This window comes from Lepeophtheirus salmonis, chromosome Z, assembly GCF_016086655.4.
Source record: "Lepeophtheirus salmonis chromosome Z, UVic_Lsal_1.4, whole genome shotgun sequence".
Classification (NCBI taxonomy): Eukaryota; Metazoa; Arthropoda; class Copepoda; order Siphonostomatoida; family Caligidae; genus Lepeophtheirus; species Lepeophtheirus salmonis.
The window spans coordinates 6,043,262-6,067,382 of record NC_092584.1 but is presented as its reverse complement, the minus strand read 5'-3'; the positions used below and the strand labels follow the sequence as shown (position 1 = coordinate 6,067,382).

General features: G+C 29.7%; 2 protein-coding genes across 2 annotated transcripts; both read right to left on the bottom strand.

Annotated features, from left to right (window-relative positions):
• Positions 1-4,815: 4,815 nt before the first annotated feature.
• LOC121130337 (protein FAM200A-like) lies at positions 4,816-6,851 on the bottom strand. The gene is made up of 2 exons (XM_040726093.2): positions 6,746-6,851; positions 4,816-6,679 (listed from the first exon to the last, which is right to left on the bottom strand). The coding sequence occupies exon 2, from the start codon at positions 6,273-6,275 to the stop codon at positions 5,382-5,384; it is 894 nt and encodes a 297-aa protein (XP_040582027.1). The 5' UTR covers positions 6,276-6,679; positions 6,746-6,851; the 3' UTR covers positions 4,816-5,381.
• An 11,169-nt stretch (positions 6,852-18,020) lies between these two features.
• On the bottom strand, positions 18,021-19,219 carry LOC121130190 (ADP/ATP translocase 1). Its single transcript, XM_040725950.2, has 2 exons — positions 19,188-19,219; positions 18,021-19,134 (listed from the first exon to the last, which is right to left on the bottom strand). The coding sequence occupies exon 2, from the start codon at positions 19,066-19,068 to the stop codon at positions 18,184-18,186; it is 885 nt and encodes a 294-aa protein (XP_040581884.1). The 5' UTR covers positions 19,069-19,134; positions 19,188-19,219; the 3' UTR covers positions 18,021-18,183.
• Positions 19,220-24,121: the final 4,902 nt, after the last annotated feature.

Sequence of the window (24,121 nt, the reverse complement as noted above, 5' to 3'; positions counted from 1 at the left end):
CTCAATGTAAGTATTAGATTATAAACAAGTTTTATTTATACAAATTATAATATTTTTGTAGCCGGAATCGAATAGAAATTTCCGACCTACCGAAAAAACCATTAACTACACAGTCCTGGTTTCATTAAATAAACTTCGTATAATCAGTTTACTAACTAATAATGATGGACAATTAATTTGAATTAGAATCGGGAATTCGAAAATCGGATGTTTTTTTCTAGAATTGGAATGGGGAAAAGAATGTTAAATTTGGAATGCCGCTTCTTATTTAGTTCTGATATTTAACTATGTATTTCTTTTTTAAGTTATGAAAAAAAAAATAGGCCAATTAAGGAATTTTTCGTTTTTGATAGAAAATTTAATATTTGATCTTTTTTTTTTTTTTTAAAATTCAATTTAATTTTATTTTTCAAACTTTTTTCCCAAAATTTTAATTTTCTGTGAATAAGTATGTATTTTTCAAATTTTTCTCCAAATAATCTAATATTTCAGGTATTTTTCATTTTTTCAAAAAATTATATATTAAAATTTCATTTTTTTTTTTCAAATTTTGTTCTAAAAATTAATTTTTTGAGAACAATTGCGGATTTTTGAATTTTTATTTTTAAAATAATAATTTAATTTTTTTTGAATAATTGTGGATTTTGGAAATTTCTTGTGAATATGTCGTTATTTTTGAAAGAAATTAATATAGGAAATTTAATTTTTGAAATTATATTTTTGAATTATTTTTCAAAAAATTTACTTTATTTTATATTTTTTGACAAAAACAATCCAAAAACCAAAACATTCCCCCTATAATATAATTCTGTGCCCCCCCCCCCCTTCTCCCCTATTTAGGAAAGATTAATAATGTGTTAGTTGAGAAAAAAGTAATTTTATATTTCCTGCTCCTTATTTAAACTATTTCTCCTCATTATTGGTGACATTGGATCATACCATAAGCCGTTGTAAAGGTGTAAATGTATACTACAAACACTTTTGTTTAGTACTGCGCTTCGTCAGTTTAGTTGTGAATTATCGTGAGTCGAGTATGGAGGTCTCAAAAGAAGAAATTCGCCATATTTTAATGTTTTACTACCTGAGAGAGAAAAACACGTCGAAAGCGACACAGAAATTTAGCGATGTATACGGGACAGATACTCTTTCGGTTCGTATTGTCGTACATTACATCGACCCCCTCCCCTGCTCAATTCTGTCCTCTACTGTGAACAACTCGAACGTTTAAAACTGACAATCGAACAGAAGCGGCTAGCATAGGTGAATAGGAGACAATTAGACACCATGAAGACAACACACACACACCTTTGATGAAGCTTCGGAAAGTAATTATGCCTCCAACATAGAGTGTGGACATGGAATAAAGTAACTAACACCAATTCCTGTTGATGGGCAAGGCGTTTGGGGCTACAAATTTGGCTTCAATAGAGGCCTATGAAAATTGGTTTAAACCGAGTTTATTGTAAATAGGGAGAAGGACGAGAAGGGCATTGTGAAGTTGGATTCTAATTGGCAACAAGTTGAAGAAAAGAAAAGGGCATACTTTGATCAAATCAGATGATTGTCACACTTCTTATAAAGCATGGAAGTAAATCGAAAAAGTCCAATTTAAACCTATTATGAAATACAGTAGATATTACAAGGATATTTCAGTGGGGGTGGGTAAACACCCCAAGGAAGTAAGGGAAGGTAAAAAGATGAGTCTACACATTATTCATCATTCATAATCTTAAAAGTAATTATGGGATGTTATGGGAAGGAGAACCACCGAGACTTTACCATGTAATAATGTACTACGTTTGTGTACAAATTGTATGAACGTATAAATCACTTAGATCTATAGGGAGAATCCTCGAGGAATCTCTTCACATCATAAATCAAGAATTCGTGGATGATTATGAAGTCATTCTTCAACATTGGGCTAAGCTATCATTATCTCATATATCTATAAATAGGTATAACCGCCTGTGTACTTATATATTAAATATTATATGAAAAAATATCTTAAAATTAATAGGTATGAGGATACAAAATACATACAATTTGTGTAGAGCTCCATCCGTTACATGACATATCAATCAGCCTTAATACCAACAACATCTACCTTTCCGGGTTGTTTGATTGAAAATACTCTTTTGTAAAACATAAGGGACTGACAAATATTATTAATAGTTGTGTTATCCTTAATGAAGAGGAAGAGTAGGGAGTCATTTCAACTCGTGGCTCTCTAACAAAAAGCCCATTTATAATGGCTTTATTGCATGTTGTAAGTTATGCACGTCTCAAAAACATACATGAAATATGGAAACCAAAGTTCACCTATATTACAGTGGTTTTTATGCGGATTTCATAAAAAAAAATTGTACAAGGGATTCTACTAGGGGATTTTGGGACCTGGCGGCAGCATTGCTGATGTTGCCCATCTTGGGGGTCTAACAAGTGGGGACTCAAAACTTGATAAAGCATTTAACTATGATTTTATCGGCCTTATTTTTGATTACAAAGTTTTAAAACGTAACTAAACAATAGCTGAAACTTGAATTGCAACAAGCTTTGCTGTTTCTCCGTGTCTCTAAATGTAAAAATGTCAAATCAACAACAACAAAAAAAGACAATGCCTGTGTGATCGCAAAGTTGTCAGTCAAAATACAAAATGGATGTAAATCCTTGCCTTCTTTCCCAAAAACATATATCTCTAACACAATGGCTATCAAACTCTGAAAGTCCCACATAGATTCTTAGTTGCACTCTCCAGCATTCCTCAATTATCTAAATCAATATATTCAGTTAAATGTATTGGATAAACCATTTTTGTCAAACTCATAAATTAGGATAGGGAAAATAATTGGTCTATATTTTCATACCGAAAAAAATCGGTCAATATATTGAAACACGAAAAATTACTCAGCGATTTGAAAACGGTGAAATTTCGTTCTATGGTCTGAGAAAACTCTATTCACTAAAATATCGATTCAAATCGGTCTTGAAAAAGTAATTAAACACCATACGGAAAAAATATTTGGTCTTGGACCGTGTCTCAACAATAGTATACTCCTATTCCAGAGATTCGTGGATAATGGATAAGAATCCTGGATATACTCGTAGGTACATAATTATGTAACATAGAAATAACTATTTTTGAGGGATATTTACCACAAAACCATTTATTTTTTGTTCCTTCCAAAGTGTGTTTCCTTTGGATTGGGCATCTCTGGAGGTGGTTTATCTTTCTTCTTTTTTTTTTTTGAAATCAATCCTTTGTTCTCATTGCCACACTTTGTCTCATTGTTTTTCATGGTTAATTGACGAAGAATGATGACTTAAGGATATTAAACATAATTTAACGTATACATAAAAGAATGGTTTTATACCTATAAATATATTGTATTACTCTTGGGTTGTAAAACCAGAGTTGAGTTATGTTTTGAATGCAGAACTGTATTCTAGTCCATCTTTTCCGATTGATTAATTGTTTTATGCTGACCGTTTTCTACCGAAGTTCATAGGTATCTAAATATCTATCATCATCCAGGATCCATGGTTACCCCCCGAATACCCAACACAACACAAGTCTTCAAACTATTTTTTTGGTATTAGTGGGGTTCCTTGGATGCATTGGCTGTGGTGTTTAAGTATTCAAGGGTACCCCAAGTACCCTATGCAACCTGAAAGCTTAGAACTATTTTTTTGGTATTAGTGGGGGTCCTTGGATACATTGGCTGTGGTTTTTTAAGTATTCAGGGGTACCCCAAGTACCCCATGCAACCTGCAAGCTTAGAACTATTTTTTTGGTATTAGTGGGGTTCCTTGGATGAATGAATATGCGCAAAAGTAAGATTCCGATTACAGCCAATGAGAAGAAGGTGAAATTTGGCAGAGAGGGTTGATTGTTGAATATTCCCTCTTGAATTTTATAACAATGGAGAAATATTTTTTCTGCCAAATTAGCGCTTTTAATAAATTTTCAAACACCTTAAACTTTCTAATTTCAAAATGTCCAAATTTCTAGTGATTTTAATAAAATATAGACGTTCCTTTTGCTCTCATTGCGGATTCTAAAAGCTATGTGGTATAATTCTTGTGAAAAAAGAGTCGAAGTTAACAAAAATGCAACTTATAAAGACATTTGTTCACCGTCAAGCACAAAAACAACTTTCAATTAGAGAAAAAATAATTGCAAATGTAAATTGTAATAGCCTTAAAACCGAAACCTCTAAACGGAAAGTTTGATATTATTTGTGAAGATTTAACTAAGGTATTTTTAGCAGCAGATATCCAATTAAACAAACTGGATGACAAAGTTATAAGAATTGACGGAAGAAAATCTTTCAAAAATTACAATTTGTCTTTATAATATTGCAAAATTTATGAATAAATTATCATAAATTAAAAACACCGATGACTTTAAATTATCCTTATAAAACTGTATTTTTCTTTAAATTTAAAAAATTCAATTAGTTATTTTAGTCACTCATTTTTCAAAATTTTAGGGTACTTTTTTGATCATTTTGGCCAACAAAATCGCTCCAAAATCCTAAGTCTAGTACTCCTTGGTCTAAACCAGTGGTTCCCAACCGATTTTAAACCATCCCCCTCCAATGCCTTTCTGAAATGTTGACGCCCCCGGATATTTGATTTACGGCGTTTAAAAATTAATTGCTATTCACGGTAAGGAAGCTTTAAAAAACCATTAACTGTATCTAAAGAAAATTCCAAAGAACCTAGCAGAAAGAAGAGAAAAATATAAAACGATAGAACAGTTAAATGAATAAAGATTCTAAACATATAATAAAGAACTGAAATCAGAAGTAGAAATATTTGACAGAAATTTATTCTATAATACTTTGATCATTTTAATTATTGAACTAATAAAAAAATAAAAATTGAGCCAACCTAAAGATGTAGGTTAGTGATATCCTTGTGCATCATGTCTACGACAGAAAGGTTTTATATCAGGCTCTAATTTAGTCAACTTAATTCTCAAGTCTCCTCGTTTAGTAATATCCAGTTGATTTCTTTTTCAATAGCCAATCATTGACAGTACTAAAGCCACATTCACCTTAATATGAAGATAGAAAGGTAACAACAATTTTCTTGCAAAGTTGGTTGAATATGGGGGTTTGGTTTCTGTCTCATAACAATGCCATGCCATCTCTCCTTTTATATTAAATTTAAGTTTAACTGACTCGTCATTCTGCATTTCCGAGAGTTCTTCTTGGTACTGCATCGAAACATCAGATATATTCACTAGCATTGGCTGTATCACCCATGTAGAAAATTCAATTTGTTTTAAATCAGAAAAATGTTCCTTCAAATCAGAGGCAATTATTTTCAAATGATCCACAATGACAAGTACAGCATTATCAGTCACCTCACATTTTTTAGCCAATGAAACTGGATAAAAGTTTATGATAAATATTTTCTTGACATACCTCAATAAATGTAACAAAACCAAATATCATTGTCTGAGCATCCACAAGAGTTCTATTTGATCCTTGAAGTTGTTTATTCAACATATTCAATTTCTCAAAAATATCTGTCAAATAACTCACAAATGCTTTACCATCAAGGGTTAGCAGAGGGTTCATTTCCGACTTGTCACTTAAAAAGACACTAAGAATATCATATAAAACCTTGAATCTTTTCAAGCAATTCCCCTTTGAAAGCCTACTTACATCAATGTGAAGTAAAAGTCTCACATAGTCTCCATTTTCATTTTCACAAAATTGCTTGAATAGACGCTCACATTTTGTATTAGCATTGATAGAATTAATACATTTTACAACTGAGGTTAGTACCTCATTAAGAGGAGGAGTAATATTTTTGGCCTCAGAGTTATCTCTATGAATAACACAGTGCACAAGAATCATTTCTGAATTCTCATCTTTCATCAATTTAAAGCAGCCTTTTTTCTTACTCATCATAACAGGAGTACCATCTGCCGTAAAAGATATTATGTTCTGCATGGATATATTATTGACGTGTAAGTAATTAGTTAGTTTACCATAAATATCAGCAGCAGAAGTGGTGGTTTCTAATGATTTGCAGAATAGCATTTCTTCAGCAAATTCGCCTTTATCAATATATCTTGCATATGCTAACAATAGAACTTCACTGTCTCTCAGGGTAGATTCATCCATTTGCAATGATAAATTTCTAGATTTTAACTTTTCGACAAGTTGTGTTTCAATATCTTCGCCCATTTCATCTATTCTTCTAGTAACAGTATTGTTAATGAGTGGAATGACTTTAACAACGTTGTCATCTTTTTCCATGACTGTTTTGAAACATACTGATATTGATGGTTTTATTCAATCCTCTCCTATAGTATGATTTTTTCCACATTCAGCCATGAGTAAAGATATCTCATAACTAGCCTCATGAGTACGACCGACGCAAACAGTTTGTTTAGTAAACAGAGACTTTATTGTCGATCTTTTTGTAAACTTCTCCTTTAAAGACTCAAAGTAGTTTAAATCTGAATTTACATAGCCACTATGTTTCACCTTCAAGACAACCTGGTTTCATTGATTCGTTGGTCAAATATTGTTGGCATAAGAGGCAGAAAGGTGACTATTCATCGCGTATAGCAGGGATGAATCCAAATTTTAAATATTCTTCTGAATATTGACGACCTTTTTTTTACTTGCACTAATCATTTTATGCATAGGGTTTGTTACTGAAATAAATAAAATTATTAATTAATTAACAAAAGTAGGCTATTCATAGTTATAATTGAATTTACATATTTGCCGAGTTCGATTGTTAGAAAAACTCTGATGTTTACCGGAATGTTTTAGACTTTGTATATAGTATGTTTTCGTAGTGATGACGTCACTAAAGAGTAAAATTATCTAGCAATCAAATAAATATTACGTTGAGAAATCTATTCGCCCAATAACTGCAACGAAATTTATTGAAGCCATCGGAACTTTTCTCTGATAAACATGATAATCAAAACTAAAATTCACATTATCGTTTTTGTCTGTTTATTTATTTATGTGGTTTAGTATAGTAATCTCAAAAAACACGTCCTGCGCATGCCCCATTGCTTTGCATTGCCATGTCACACTGGTGGGGTTTCCGCCCCACGTTGGGAACCACTGGTCTAGACTAATTATTTATCACAAAAAAAAAAAAAAAAAAAAATAGGAAGAAGATCCACTCCAGATTTGCTTGTTTAATTTGAATGACCAAATCTCATTTTTTATCAAGTATTTAATGTAATGATGACTTAAACATCAAATTGAGGAGCTTTATTTTAATTAAATTTATACAAAAAAAATTGTTATCAAAAATATACAGTTTTCAATATTATTATTTAACCAGAATAAAAATATATTTAGTTTTTTCGTTTTTGCTTTAAAATTCCAGGATATTTTTATGGTGGCTTTACACATATACATATGTTGATATGTGGGGATTATATAATTTTTAACTGAAGCCTGGATCCTTCTGGAAACACACATATGCCGGGTGTAAATTTAATTCCGACATACTTTACATATATTATTAAAACTTTAATGTAGTTATCCCTTAAAAAAATATTACTAAACAACACTTGATATATTGACAATTCGTACAAAAAACATAAATTCATCTTTTATTCTATATGAAAAAGCTTTTTGGCTTCAGTATGGGGTTTTTAGCACTTTTTTAATATAGATTTCAAAAATCCATAGCTTTCTTATAAAATTAAATTTATGGGGGGAAAATTCAAAAATTACAGCTGTTAACAAGAAATTACATTTTTCTTGGGAAAAATTTCAAATATTACATTTTCAAGTAAGAAGAAAAAAGTGCTTTAATTTGGGGAAGGTGGGACTACAGCCCCTGTAACCAACCTCCTGCAGACGCTGCTGACTAGTAATGAGTATTAGTCTAATTTAAAAATCGGTCTTGACCGATTTTATGAATGAATTGTTGATGACGTTAGTTATGTTTCAAAATTGTGAATATCATAAAAGTTAAGTGTATGCGCGTCATAAATCCTATTTGCACAGCTCCTAAATTAAAATAGGGATAAAATTAAGTTAGGTTGCGTGAATATATATTGTATTAATATTCCGAAGAACAAATGAATTGTTTATATCTATTAATTAATCAATTATTTGGAAAATGAAGCATCTATAAGTTTGTTTTAAGTACCTTACATCTAAATTATTTTTTCATATCAGTATTTATTATTGCTTAAAAACTCATGAAGAGTTCAATTTTTTTTTGGCGGAACCCAATTGTAATCTGCATTCAACACAGCCTAACCAGCTTATTGTATGAAAATTCCTTAATAAAAAATAAATTGGCCATAAATCAATTAAAATCGACCTTTTTTAATGGTTCTTTCAATTTAAATAGAAATGTAAGGTCTATTCGATAACTTCAGCTAGAATATAAAACAATTACAGAAAAAATAAAAAAGGCATTGGCTTCTATGTAAGGTCCTTCATTTTACTCGATATTTTAGCGTTTATATACATTTTTTATTAATTGTAATGAAGATAAAATAACAAATGTTCCATTTTTCAAATGCTGAATGTTTCTATCAATTTATTTCTTATTTTGATTTTCATGAATACAATTCTTTCAATTTGAAATATGGCACTAAATCGTAGGTATATCTTAAAAACTTGATTTTCAAAAAAAGGCTTTAAAGGCCAAACCTCTACAGGTTCAAATAATTAATAGTCATTTTCAGTGTTCTAGGGCTTTAATAATAGTGATAAATATCGGTTTCAGAAAATCCAATCATCAAAAATCCACAGCCATTAAAATAAAAAGTATTTTTTTTGGGAAAAAAAACTCAGAAATCCTCAGGCATTTACAAAAAATTACAGGATTTTGAAAATAATCTCATAAATTTAATTTCAAGTATGAAATTTTTTTGATTTTTTTACAAAATCACAACACATTCACAAAAAAATTAATTTATTTAAAAATTATTTCAAATGTTAATTTTTTTGGAAATGAAATTTCAAAGATCATTCACCAAAAATTAAATTTGTTTAAACAGAATTTCATATACCTAATTTTTGGTGGGAAAAATCAATAACCCACATTTCTAAATAAAAATTAATTTTTCGAAAAAAAATTCAAATATTAAATATTTGGGAAAATTAATTTGTAAAATTAAATTAAATTTCTATTATTAAAATTTTCAGAAAAAAAATCCAAAGCCATTCACAAAAATAAATTTATTTGTAAACTGTTTTAAATATTATATTTTTTGAACAGAAAATTTCAAAAATTCACCCTTATTGACATTAAAATTAAATTTGAATGAAAATAATTTCAAAAATTGAATAATAAACATTTTGAAAAAAAAATTTAAAAATTAAATATTTAATTTTTTGAACAAAAAAAAATATGAAAATTAAACTTTAAATTTTTTGAAAAAAAAATATATATTCAATTTTTTGGAGAAAAATTTCAAAAATCTATAGCTATTGACATTAAATTAAATATTTCGGAAAAATAAACTGAAAAATTTAATTAAATGTCAATTTTTAAATTTCAAATATTCCATTTTTTAGAAAAATAATTACAAATATATACCTCTATATATTTTTGTAAGAAAAAATCTATTTCTCTTGGGGGCTATACCCCTTCCACCCAAACCCCTGTGGATCTTGTTTTATTCAATGAAAAATTCAAAGGAGTACATTTAATCCTCAGAAAATGTGCTCACTTTGGCTAGGTACTCATCATGAGAGAGAATCATGTTTCGAAATTAAATATAATTCAATCAATCTTTAATATTTTAAAGGTATCAAAGTTAACCCCAATTTAAATATGTGTATCCAATATACTTGTTTATTATTCATTGAATAGATGTAAGTAATCTAATCTACTTTTTTTATTTCAAAAAAATTCCAAAAACCAAGCCCCAAAAAAAAAAAAAAATTTATATAAATAAATAATCCTGCGCTCGCCTCTGTAATGATATTCCTGGAAGACCTAAAAAAATCAATAGCAGTTGGTATGATTGACTTATTTGGCTGACTGCCAGATGATTTCGGGGCATTTTTCTGTTTATTTTCGAGGGAAAGGTTGCGTGATAGAATAAAGGTAACGACTTACATACCGTTGAATGGTAAAAAAGATCGAACCGGTAAAAAAAAAAGGAAATCAGTCTTAGGTCCGATCCAACACTACTTCTTTGTGAGTTACTGCTTTGCACAAATCCACTCTGCAAAGTAGAAATCCTTGTTTTTAGAAGTATAATTTGTATAGTTTTTTATATAAACATATCACATTAATCAATATTGCAATTATTTTTTTCTTTTTGAATATCCATTGGAGTAATTTCACTCAAATAAACTTACTTATTTATAACAGATGTATTTGACCCAAATAAGCAATCAAATAATTACTCTAATAATTGAGGAGTAATTCGGACATAGAATGAATGAGGTATGTGAATACAAATATAACAATCATTTGCAAGATGTTTCTGCCAGTTTATTTTCACTTCGATCAAGTTGTGGTATAAATTCACCAATTACATTACATTATTTCTTATTTCTTGAACTTGAACAAAGTGTTTTATTGTGTTTCAAATTGGTTTTTTTCATCAAGTCCTTTCAGCTTGACCATTTTGGCGTTATAAATCGATGGACTAACCTGAAGCCGGCACGTAGGTCAATCCACAACTATACATTCAATTAGAGAGTAGGCCCATCCTTTCCTGACATATTTACACTCCTTCAAGGCAACAATCTTGCTTACATCCCGTCATAAGACTCAAAGAAGCTCCAGTGGTAGGAAGGGGTGTTAAAAATCAAATTCAATTTCGGTTTTACTTAGAAAAAATTAAATTGATCAAAGCATGCTTTTAATGCTTGAATATGAGTGTATGAACTATTATGTTGGTTTTAAGAAAACGATTTAACGATTAGTAGGGAGAGAGGGGAAATTCTTGGACCATTATTATATTTTTTTGGAACAGAGTGTTGTTTGAGATATTTTGACCAAACTCTATAAAAATATTTTAACAAAAAAATATCTACATTTAAGCAATACAATTAATTTTTGAGAACAACAGTTGTCTAAACCTAGTTCTTGCCATTCCATTCTTCCTAAAACTTTTTGGGCAGGAACAATTTTTAGAAAATAGCAGATTGGTATATATTTCCGATATGTCTATGAAAAGAAAGATATCTTTCTTTTAAGATATTTAATAATGAGTTTACGTCAAATGAGATTTTGAAAAGAAAAGTAATTGCAAAGAAAGTAGTTTTTTTTAAGAGAAGAGAAATTGGCGTCCGTAGGGATAGTTTTTTTATATATTATTGTATGAAAATGATGGGAAACAATAGGTTGAGAATGTTTTTAGTAAGTAAATCAAAGAGAAATCAATTTTTAGATCAGGTAAAGAAGACAAAATAGGGTTGGTTTTAAAGCCTCATTCAGGGATAAAATCACAGGGCTTAATAGGATGATGACTATTTTGGATGAGGTATCGATTGGTTACCAACGTACTAACTTTATGTAATTTATATTGTAGAAATTAAGAAGAGAGAAAATGTCTAGGGATTAAAGATTTTCATATTTTTACATTGGCTTAAGTCAAGAGGAAATAAATTTCATTACTGACAAGGTATCATTGCTTATATGTCAATCCAAAAGAACAAAAGCACTGTTGCCTAAGGATTTTACTAACATTGTATTTAATATAACCAAAAATTAAAAATTAAATGTGATTTTATAAGATAATAAGTATAAAGGTATTAATAAAAGTTATTTGGCCAAAATATTTTATGTTATGGGGCTGTATTTCCCCATCAAAGTCACCCGTAGTCACGATCATGTTGCTGCATTAATTATAAATTATAGCTATAAGGTATTTCAGAAGTAAAAAACCATAAATAATAATATATGATTGATTAGAGCATTTTCAGTTGACGTCTGCATTAATAATGTCAGCCATTTTGGAGCCCTTAAAAACCAAGTTTTATAAGAGTGAAAACACTTTTTACATTTATATTAAGGAAAATAGTAAACTATTGAATATCAAAAATGGAACCGCCAAATAGAAAGACTTGATCCTCGCTTTCTATAAAAGTGTTATCCTTCTATTGCCTAGTTTTTACTATATATATGATCCTAGAATTTATTAAAAATATGTTATTACATCGTTTTAAAATCTTATTTCCGAGTTCTCAAAACATATTTTATTTGAAACTTTGGGAATAAAAGGCTTTATAGATATAATAATGTAATATATTCTTATCTATTTTAAGTGATATTATACTGTAATCCAGATTTAATTAATCTTTGTTTTCTTGTAAAAGATGATGATTAATACTGATGAAGTTTCATAAGTTGGCTATGAATTCCCCACCCCATTAGATCCATTGACCTATATTTAATACTCATTAAGCATTACTTACACACATCTCTTTATAGAGGTATTATTGGACAATGAAAAAAAAATTATACGTAACCTTAAAAACAAAACCAAAATATAAAATAAATTAATATTTGGTTTATTATTAAGATCAACTTCATATAACATCTTATATGATAAACAACATCAATATGTACTACAAATTTCGTATGGCTGCATCCCAACAAAAATAACACTGAAAAGATTAATTGTACAATTCGTCTTACACAATTAAATTCCTTCATTTAAAATATCATATCCCGAATTGATACATTTTCCTTAAAATATTAATCTCACAATGTAGCTCAGTAAATAAATAATTCATAATATAAAATAAATAAGTATGTTCTTCAATTTTCATTGTTTCATGTTATTTTATTTTTCATATTTGCTATTCATAATAATAAATTTAAAATAAATTAATCCATTATGGAGTTAATGTATTAATTAAGATCTTCTGTATTGTTAGAAGAAAATTTAGGGGTAATTTTTTATGTATTAATAGTTCCAAATAGAACTACTACCTTACACACTATTTCAATATTCTAAACTACCTTTTATAAAGTAATATCGTTGATCATAATATATTTAAGTTATCAAGAAAAAATGGTTCCTAATTTTTAACAACGTTAGAAATGACGTAGAATACGTAGATGAAGAGAAAAAGACCAGCAGACTGATATGGAGGGATAAATGCAATTTGTTGAAGATTCGAAATGTAATTTCTAAAAATAGTTTTCAAATGGCAAGTTATTAAAAATTTGTTCCATATGGAAAAAAACCTTATTTTTCATAAGCTGTACATTAATTACATCCAGTGGTTATCAGTTGTAGTTCGTACATTTAAATCTTTTGTACGATTTTTTAAGGTATGTTTTCCTGCAATGTTTACAATTTCTATATTTTTTTATCTCCTTCTTCAAATATTTGCTGTGCAAATCACACCCTTCGCATGAAAAACACATTTTCTTTATTTTCCCATGTGATTTAAACACTTCAATTACATATTCATGTGAGAGTCCTTGTTCTTGATCAAAATTGGCTGATAGGTTACTTGTGCAATTAAAATAGCATGCTGAGTCTGAAAACAGAAGAGGAGTGGATTACAAATTTATCAAAATAAACAACATAATGTTAGTCATAACTTGTAATAAATTAGCCGATAATGTTGAAGGAGTATCTTCTCCGAAATAGTTAGATGGTGAAGATAAAAATGATAAAGAATCTTTGGATAAAGTGACGGATGTAGGAGAAGAAGTGAACGTAGGAAAGAAATCGTTATGTTGAAGAAGTTAATTTCATTTTTATAGATTTAAAAAAAGTTGTTTCTTTTCATTACAAGAAAGCAGAGGAACAATATTCTTCATAACCTATGCAATTATTTCCTCGAATAATTTTTTTTAAATGATATACTCTTCAGGAATCGAGAGAGGCAATTCACTGCACAAAATTATGTTTCAACAAGTTCACAGAAAGAGTTTGTGAACTATCAGACCCTTATTTTGCACAAGAATGAATTGATTCATTTAATTAAACTACAGGATAAGTAGATTTTGATAGTTATTTATTCCGTTTAGAAGAAAGAAATACTTGTCAAAAAAGTATATTCAATTATACAACGTATCGTTGGGGATCCACACTTCTTTGAAGATATACATTGAATTTAGTAGATGATTTGACGACAACTTCTAGTAAATCTTCCACACATTCATTTTTGTTGTTGATTATAATAATATTTGGAAATTACGCCAAAGCTGTAGTCTCGCGAAAACTTTGAATAGTTTTCAACAAGAAATTGTATAGAAACTTCATCAAATGCACCATAAATGGCCATGTATGCTACAAAAGCGATAATGATATCTTATTTATTCTGGCCTCTGTAAAAGAAATTAATGGTTAAAAGTAAAAGAACTTTCCATCTTATTCTAACATTCCTACCCACAGTTATCACATTGAATTTTAAGACGCAGAACATCACTGTTACCCTGTAATTCATGATATAACTAAGAGGGATACCACACAATTTGAGCATTTCTTAATAATTTCCTAAAACTATTATAGAACAAGATTACAAATACTGAAACTGATTGGATGTTCCTTTTCCTTCATTCTCAATAGAAAAAAGGTTAACTTTATATAGAGAAATGAAATGTGTCTTTCTTCTTTGAATTGACGAGTAAGGAACTGATTTTGCTTCAGAAAAGCCCATGGTTAATAACGTAATAGATTCTTGGTCCTTTTTAGCGTATTCAACCCTCCTATTGTAATCTCTGCGTTCACTTTGGACATGATCCATGTGCTCCTTAATACTATCGTTAATATTTAATGTCCAATTAACCAAATAATTTTTTAGCATAGATTCCCTGAGTAATAAGGCCAATTCTTGAGAATTGTCATAAAAGATCTGACAAACATCGCATTGCCGTCCCATAATCCCCAATTCGGGACATAATGCCCAATGACGAATAAAATTGGATATACTGCAATACTTGATCCAAACATGATTGCTTAAATTTATTATATAAAAACATCCCTATTCCAACGACTTGGGGGAGGAATTGCTTTAAGATAATATTGAAATGCAACTCTTCCCGGTGCAAAAATACCATGTTCCTTCTTTAGGTTCCCCAGAAAAAATTTAATACCCTCTCTTCTTTCATTAATACTTCGATTGTACGGTTTATTATATGGATTTCCAGTTAACTTATGTTGCTTATCAGTTATAACCCATTTTTCAAATAATGAGTGTAAAATCTTATATTTTCATCTTCCCTACCCAGGGCACCAAAATGTCCAAACACATAGTCTATATGACTCAATGTAGAAATAGAAGACATTTCTAGGCATTGATCTCCCCGAAAAGAAATGCATTCATAATCAAACCAATTCAAACAAGGAGTTTTGTTTCCTAATTGATCCAATGTCTCTAGAGAAAAGGAACAACAATTTCACGAAATGTAACGTCTCCATGCTTCAAAGTTTGGATATCAGAGATATCGTTAATAGATGGAAAACAAATCACGGAATTCATGACAAAAATATAGTATTTATATCAATAGACAATATTAATTGCGCCAAAGGATTTAAAAAAATAATAATACAGAAAGTAACTTCATTTTAGATGAGCCTAATCTTACCAACATAAACTTTTATTCGTCATTTAATATAAATTTATACTGTATTTAAGAGGTCATTGTGGTTCCTCTGAATCATTATACTTTTAAAAGTGCATTCAAATTGAATTACAAATTCTAAGTCATACAGTTTTTATTTCCGGTTTTTAGAACTTCTGATTAAAAGTGGTGAACTTTTATGCTACAAGAAGAGTCTTTTCTTTTCTTATGAAACAAAAATAGTTAGAAACATAAAAACACATTTTTCTCCTTTTCACATATTTTTGTAGGAATTTATTTTATTTTGTGATGGCCGTATCCCAGGATTTTATGAGGTAAATATATAAACTTTAAGCACCCAAGAGGATGTCACCTTAAATTATTATGCAATTTAATGACTTCAGTGGAAAAGTTTTATGGTCAAGTGGGAATTGTAAAATTTTTATATTTTTTACGGAACTTGCGGTTGAATATGTATCACGCAACTTTTTCACAAAAAAAATCAATCTAGAAAAAAAAAACAATTTAAAAATTATATTTTATATAGTCATCAAATTGCAGAAAATTATATTTAGACGAAAAATATTTATATTTATTTTAGAAAAAGTTCTAACCTAATTAATTAAATAAAAAGAAATTTGAAGACCATGAATAATTAATAAGAACTTACTTATAATCTTGTAAATACCTACATCAAACATTGTGATGCTAATTTTTTTTTAGTTAAAACTAATAATAAGATATTTAAAAAAAATTGGAAACGTTTAAATACTTTATATCTTAATCCAAATTAAGGGTTTGTTTGTTCCCAATGATATATAAAATACTTTTTTATCTTTCTTTCAACCCCTAACATTCTAAGGGTTAATGTTTGAGTTCAAATGTGAGGTTTTTTATTCGGACTTTAACTTAATTTGAAGATGAAACTGTTTAAAATCATACATGAAGTTATTGGCTTTTAAAGTTGTCTTGGTGTAGTTTTCATTTGAATACAGTATCAATTCAACTCTCTTGATCTTCAATTATACCTTATGATTACATATGTATAATTTTACTAATGGTCATTATTGATTGATTTTTCTCGTTTTGACTTGTTGATCTATAAATAGGAGATGGTTAATATGTGTCAACAAGGATCTTTTTCAAGATTTTCCAAATTAAGCGCATGTAAATGCTGAAAAATATAATTGATACTAATTTTTATCCCTTCTGCATACAGATCTAAATGTTTGTATCAAATTTCTAACTCTTTATCATTCAAAATTAACGAAAAACTGTCTCAAATATACACGAAGCTGAAGGACTCGAGTACGGACATAGATTCAAGCTGTTTTTATGCAGTTTCACTTGACTCAAAACATAAGAACTTGATCGTATACTTGACTTAAACTCAAATAAAGCTCTGATATAAATTTGTAACAACATATAATATTTTGATTGATAAACGATTTTGTTAACTCTTCAGTTATGGAGGATCACACAGTACATAAACTGATGTTAAAAAATAATTTGAAACAAGAAGAACTTGATGAATAGTCAATAAATTTATAATATACCTATTATGTATTCATTTCAACAACGGCTATTCTGACCAACAACTATTAATGGATGCTAACACTCGTGTTGATCTACATGTGAATTATTTATTTTTTTATGTATCAATAAAAAAAATTACAAGCCATGGAAATCTATTTTTGTTTTTTGTCAAAGTTATATCAATTTGAAATTTTCAAAACAGATATACATAATTAATATAGCAAATATTTCATGGAAATTCCATTATCCTCATGACAAATGGAGTACATTTTTCATTTCAAATAATTCCTCTAATTTTTTTAGGTCACAAAGTTCGTGTAATTGTCATTAAAAGTAGTGAATTGTACAGGTTGCAACCCAAAAATGGGATGAATAATTTTAAACGAAGAATTCATAATCAAAAAATTGTATATTCCACGGATGTGAAATATATTTATAGGTTAATTTTGGACTATTTCGATGCAAATTACTGATTGATAAGTAGTATTCTATGGCCACTGTAATGTTCAAATGTCCAGTTATATTAATCGTATATAATAAATGTACTACTCCACTACATAAAAATGAATAGTTAATAATTAAAATGACGGGGGATGTAATAAAGTTAAGCGTAGAGACATGGAAACTGTCACTTGTACGATCTGTTTATACAAGTTACATCGTGTCCACAATATATATAATGACCTTAGATTGCAAGTGTTGGACAATCCATTTTCTGGAATTTATGGCAAGTTTCCCCCAACATATTCTATTAACACTTAATAACAATATTATATATATTCCAGATTTTTACTTTTAACTCAACTATGAAATATAAACTTCATATTTTGACCTTGTCATTTGTGCGGACAACATTCAATTTTAATCAAATTCAAGTCATATATATTATAAGAACGAATCTTACATAATATTCTTAATACACCCAGAAAGATTGATAATATTTTACGAACTGAGTTTAATTGCATTATATTAATAAATGATTGATGTAGGAAGAAAGTTGTAATTGGCGATTAGGATTGACAACATGATATATCTTCTTTTTTTTTTTTAATTACATAAATAATTATTACAGGAATATATCACAATTATTTTCATTATGACGATATTGTAAATGCCAGACTACATTGACTTTATGACATAGTACAAAAATTATGTTGCACTTTTAAGAACAACAATGATTTCATCATAGAGAACAAGGACCAAGGCACATCCGACAGACCTGAGAACATTGGTAAAATTGCCTTTGAATAGAGCTCTGGATCCTTCTTCCTTAACGATTTTTTTCCAACAATCCACAGTGCCACTGTACATTTTCTCACCTTCCCCAGACATCATCATCAATCGACGACGAACGGTGTCAAAGGGATAGGCAATTGAGACGGAGCATGCTGCCACAGTTTGAGCTATGGCAAATTTAGTACCGAATGTGGGTTTATCTATCATTTGTTTGCAAGTATCATAGGCACCGAAATAAATAGCTCGATAAACAATGATTCCTTGTACAGAGGAGAGGAAACCAGGATACAGTCCACGCACAAGACCATCAGCTTTGTAGCATTTACCGATGCAGTCGAAAAGTCCTTTGAACTCCCTATCCGCTGCAGCCTTCCCAACGTCTGCACCAAGGCGAGTACGTGCAAAATCCAAGGGATATACAATACAAAGTGAAGTTGCTCCAGCAGCACCGCCAGAAGCTAAATTTCCAGCAAAAAATCTCCAAAAGTCCTTTTTATCCACTCCATCTAAAAATATCTTTTGATATTTATCCTTAAATGCAAAATTAAAGGCTTGAGTGGGGAAGTATCGAACCACATTCACAACGTTTCCACGCCAAAAGGACAGGGTTCCCTGCTCTGCATTCACTCGACGAAAACAGTCAACGAGACCAGTGTAGCGTTGATCTTTAGGAATATACTTGGAAGCATCTTGTATTTGGAGGAGAATTTTGATTCGTTCCAATGGAGCAACAATGGTCTTGGATATCGCGGCAGACACCCCACCTGCGACAAGATCCAAAACAAAGTCCTTGCTCATTATTTCAAACTGTTCTTAAACGACGACGGTGAAGAGGTATGAGTTCCCTTGTAAATTTACAAACTACTGTAAAGAAAGGGATAGTATAGTCCAAATTATATCTGAACAGTAAACACAACCTCCTGCTGCATACGTGGTCCACACTTAATGCAGCAGGCCGGTACTTGAGTAAAACATGGCTGCCACCTGTGATATGAAAATCCTTTTCTCTCTGTTTTCTCTAGCTCTCTTTCTTTCACTTCCTTCTACAGCTACATATTAATTGAATACTTCGACTAGCTTTTTTATCCGCTCTCAACCTCGACTGTCAAAAGGGAGAGGAAAAATTTGAAAAAAAACATGGTGGATAGCCTTCTGTATTTTCTTTGATGCCGACTGTTTATTAATGATCATTTAAGGAATAATGCATTTTCACAGACGTCATAAAGATCATCATAATTGAAGGATACCCCTTTTAGGGGACTCAATGTTCATACTTTTACAACATAATTTTCAATTAACAAAACACCGTCAAATGGATTAATGAATTAAAAAAAAGACTAAAAACCGTCATTGTATACTAATTGATATCTATCCTAAATAGTGATATTTGAATATGATAATGCCTAGATTTGTACAATTAATTTTTTGTTTGAATGGATTAGGGACGAGAAAAATAGAATACGTAGAGAAACATATCTTATTCTATCCATTATAATAGTTAATTTGTATCTACAACACGCTAATAAGATTGTATAACGATGTAATAAGATATTTTTAATACCTTTTAAGGTCATAATATATTATAAAGCAAGACACATGAGCGATAAAAAATTGTTTAAGAGCCCAAAATGGACAACATCATAATAATGACGTCACGTGAAAACGCTCCAAAGTTATTAATTAATATATATACTAAATTAATAATCTTATCAATGATTAAATATAATGAGACACGAATTATAAGCGAGGGCCCTTGATTGATATAAATTAATATAAAAACACACAGTATACGGCTTGCTTTTTGAAATGTTATTGAATCAGCTATTTTGATTCATTTTCACGAGTTCTCTTTAGCAGGATCTTTATTACATTAAATACTATAAAATACAAATAATTTAATAGATAAAATAGGAAATTTGTGAGAAAAAAATACATGAATAAACATTTGATTTTAAAATAAATTTCTCTAAGTCGATTCTAAAGGTAATTACTAGAACCGATGGTGGAAAATTAAGGATTATTGATGATCCTTAATTGAAATTAATAACAAAAATCAAAACAATATTTGAATGAAATATTAAAAGTCCGACTTGATCATCTCTAATCTCTCAGTCAAGAAGAGGAATGGAAAACGGGGTGGGAGAGGTTAAGAAATTTGGAGGCGTCTGCAGGGGGTGCCCTGGAGAGTCTGTAGCCCGACACCCACCAATTAAGTAATCTTTTTTTTTTTTTGCAAAAAATTATATATTAGAATTTTTTTCTCAAAAAGTGTAATTTTTCATCCAATGGATATGGATGCTTGAATTAATTTCCCAAAAAAAGTAGCAATGGATTTTTAAATTTTGTTTCAAAAAAAAAAATTAATATTGTTAATATTAATAGTATTGTACAATCCAATTAGACAATAAAGGTTGAAGAACATTATCAATATTCCTCATGAAATAAATCTTCATTTTTTGAATCCTTTTTTACACTGTAGCTTTTGTTTAAATACAAGTTATTTTTCTATTTTAATGAATATAATCTTTTACTTCAGGAACTGGTTATTTTGTCATGCACTTGAAAACTTGAACGAATTATAAAATAATCAAAATGATCATTTTTATCACACTCAATGCCCAAAATAGCCTTTTGCAATTATTTTTGAAATATTACCATTAGTGAACATATTCTTTTGGATTTTTTTGTTCAAGATATAATTTTTATAATTTATGAGAATATTGAATAACAAAACGTACCCACTAAGAATAGTAAGCACTTTACTGAATGTTTTTAGACTTGATGCCTTGTAAGTACTACGGCATTCTGGAACGAAGCAAAGGCACTTATGAATAAACCTTTGATCATTGAGTGTAGTCAACGTAAATCTTACGTTTTTACTAAATACATAGATATTTAAAAGTACATTATTGTAATAAGGGTAAATCGTATTAAATCAATCAATTATATATTATAAGGCTAAAAAACCATGGAATTATTATTCAATAACACCATATAACAAAAATGAAGGTCTTGGAATGCCCGCAGGCTGAAAACACAGCTACTATAGTTATTTAAGCCGTAGAACACGAAAAGGACCATTAAAACTTTCAACCCCTAAAGGTTTGGCATTTAAAGCTCTTAAAAAAATCAAGTTTAAAGGGTAAAGCTACGATTCAGTGCCAAATTTCGACATGAAATAACTATACAAAACCTTCTTTAATTGAAAAATTTAAAAGGTCCTATTCCTAATTAATGTCTTAAATAACAATACTAAATGTGGGGTTTATCCGGCAGGCGTTCAGAGACCTGAATTTTGTTATATAGTGATTTTCAGCTGTTATTGTTATGCGTATAAAAAAAGGTTTTCACATATTTAAACGTATCTTTGAGATACCCAACAACAGCCACAATCAGACCTCAGGTATGCTACTTTCTAATGGGAAAGCATGTAAAATTGTAAGAAATTTGACGTACCCCTCTCAACTGTATTTCAAATAAAACAACGCTTTATAGAAGAAACGGACCTTCAGTATCAACAATGTCACAATAATCGGCCTGAGATCAAATATATCGTCACTTTAAAAATTATACCTAATTTTAGATCAAATCCTGATAAAGGAAAAAACTGTTTTTGAGATGAAAAGTTGACTATATCTGGATTTCTCTTATATCCGAAGTACATATATTAAAAAAAACCTTGTTTTTGTGTACTTATTAAAATAATCCAATATAAGATATATTATCTGTGGTCCACTAATCATTCTCACTTCATGTAGTATATTTTAGTGAAATTTTAGCAAAAGTTAGGCTCCTGAATAAAAATTACAATATTATTTGGGTTGGGGGATGAATCACTTATGAGTTTATAACTATCAATTAGTTTGAATATGAAGGATCTATAAACGATTCAATTTACTCCCTCTCCGGAATATTATTGTAATCCATATTCACGAAACCTAACCAAATACATATTAAAAACTAAATTCACCAAAAATCATTGAAAATCAAACTTTTTTAAAGGCAATTTCTCAAAAATTGGAATGTAAGGTCTATTCTATAATTTCAGCTCGAATATAAAGCACAAGAAGAAAAAATAAGAAACCTAGGCACTTGATCACTTTCTGAATAAATGCATACATTTTTGATTTGTGTAATAAGCACCTCTAATTATATTCCATGCGAAGAAAAAGAGATTAAAGTGTCATTTAGGGATTAGGCGTAATTTATACTCCAAATGAGGATATGAAATGGAATCAATCCTTAAAAAAACAGAACATAAATTGCTGGGAAAACGGATAAATATTACTAACACATCATATTTTTATTAATATCATGAAATTGGTATAATAACGCACGTTATAATTATAATTAATTAGCTTTATTTCAAATTCAAACGCATTGCTAAAGGATCAAAAATGTACACATAATTTAATTATAAAATCCCTATTCAACAAAATATTAAACTTTTTCTTTGTAGTCGGATTTAAAAGGATATTTTATAATTCTATTGATAGGGTCTGACAAATATTTTAGGTCAGCTTAGTTTTTTTGGAGGTGTATCGGTCCTAAATTTGTATCATCCCGTTCTGGCATATCCTAAATTTTTAAGGTGTGTCTGGACCTGCCGTCCTATAGAAAAATCTTTGCTTAATAACGTCAAATATGGCAAACAGCAAACTATCTGAACAAAACTGATAATTTTAATCAAATAATTCAATTGGAAACTAAAATATTTTACTGTAATATTAGTAAAAATAATCATTTGGGATTGTAATTAATTAAAACCACTTCTGTATAGTTCTTATGGATAAAAAGTCAGATGGCACATGTTTCAAAATAACTCTGTATTGAGTACAGAGCCTGTATATCCCCGCAGAAACCTCACCGACCTCAAAGCCTCTATGGAATACCATTGGAGGAGGATTTACAGGACTTACATTGTGAAAGTGTGTACTGCCTCCCAACCTCATCTAGAGGCTGTAATTGAAATAATAATCTTGATGATGGGTTAATAAAAAGTATTTTTAAGATTGTCAAGTACAATCTCATTCTGATCTCTTGTGCATGGTTATTTGCAGGACAATCAAAGTGGTCAAAAACTTTACGAAAACCCGGTGTATGACCGTCAACTCCCCTAAGGTTCCCTCGTATTCAACTGGAGGAAGTCAAACTTTGTCTGTACTTAACTGTTAGCCACTGTAGGTTTTAAACATTCCTTGATACATATAAAGAAGGGAATGGTTTAGCATTTTGTACTGACTTTCAATTTTCCCTTACTATCTTAAAATGGGGGACAATGTAGGCATAATGTTAAAATTCAATAATTAAAACCTTTTTTTGGAGTATGGAAATAACTTCACTACTCCCATATAAGGTATTTATTAAAGGATAATTATATTGTCATGGCTCATGATAGATAAAAGAAAGAGCAGTGATAGATTACATAATGAGTAGAAACTAATGAGAAGCGATCCCCTCCACTTCCAGGGTTATATCTGTGTTCACAGATCGAGTCCTCCCCCCTCATACTCCATAAGGGACGAACTCACAACCTATCCACATAATGAGATATTCCATCTCTTTTCCAGATCTTTCAAAGTGTTAATTATCCAAATAACTCAAAAGAGTCGAGATTTATCTCCTCCTAAACAATAATAATATATATCACTGGGATTATGTTGACTAATGATGATAATAAATCATCGCAAAAATTGTAAAAGTGTATTTGAGAATTTAGACTTGATACTTTTGACCCGACTGGATAACACAATCATATACTCGTGGCTTGACTTCGACTCAAAAGTAGTTTCAATTTTTCGCTGAATATAAAGTACTACTTTTTAAAACATATTTTAAATACTAAGGGTTT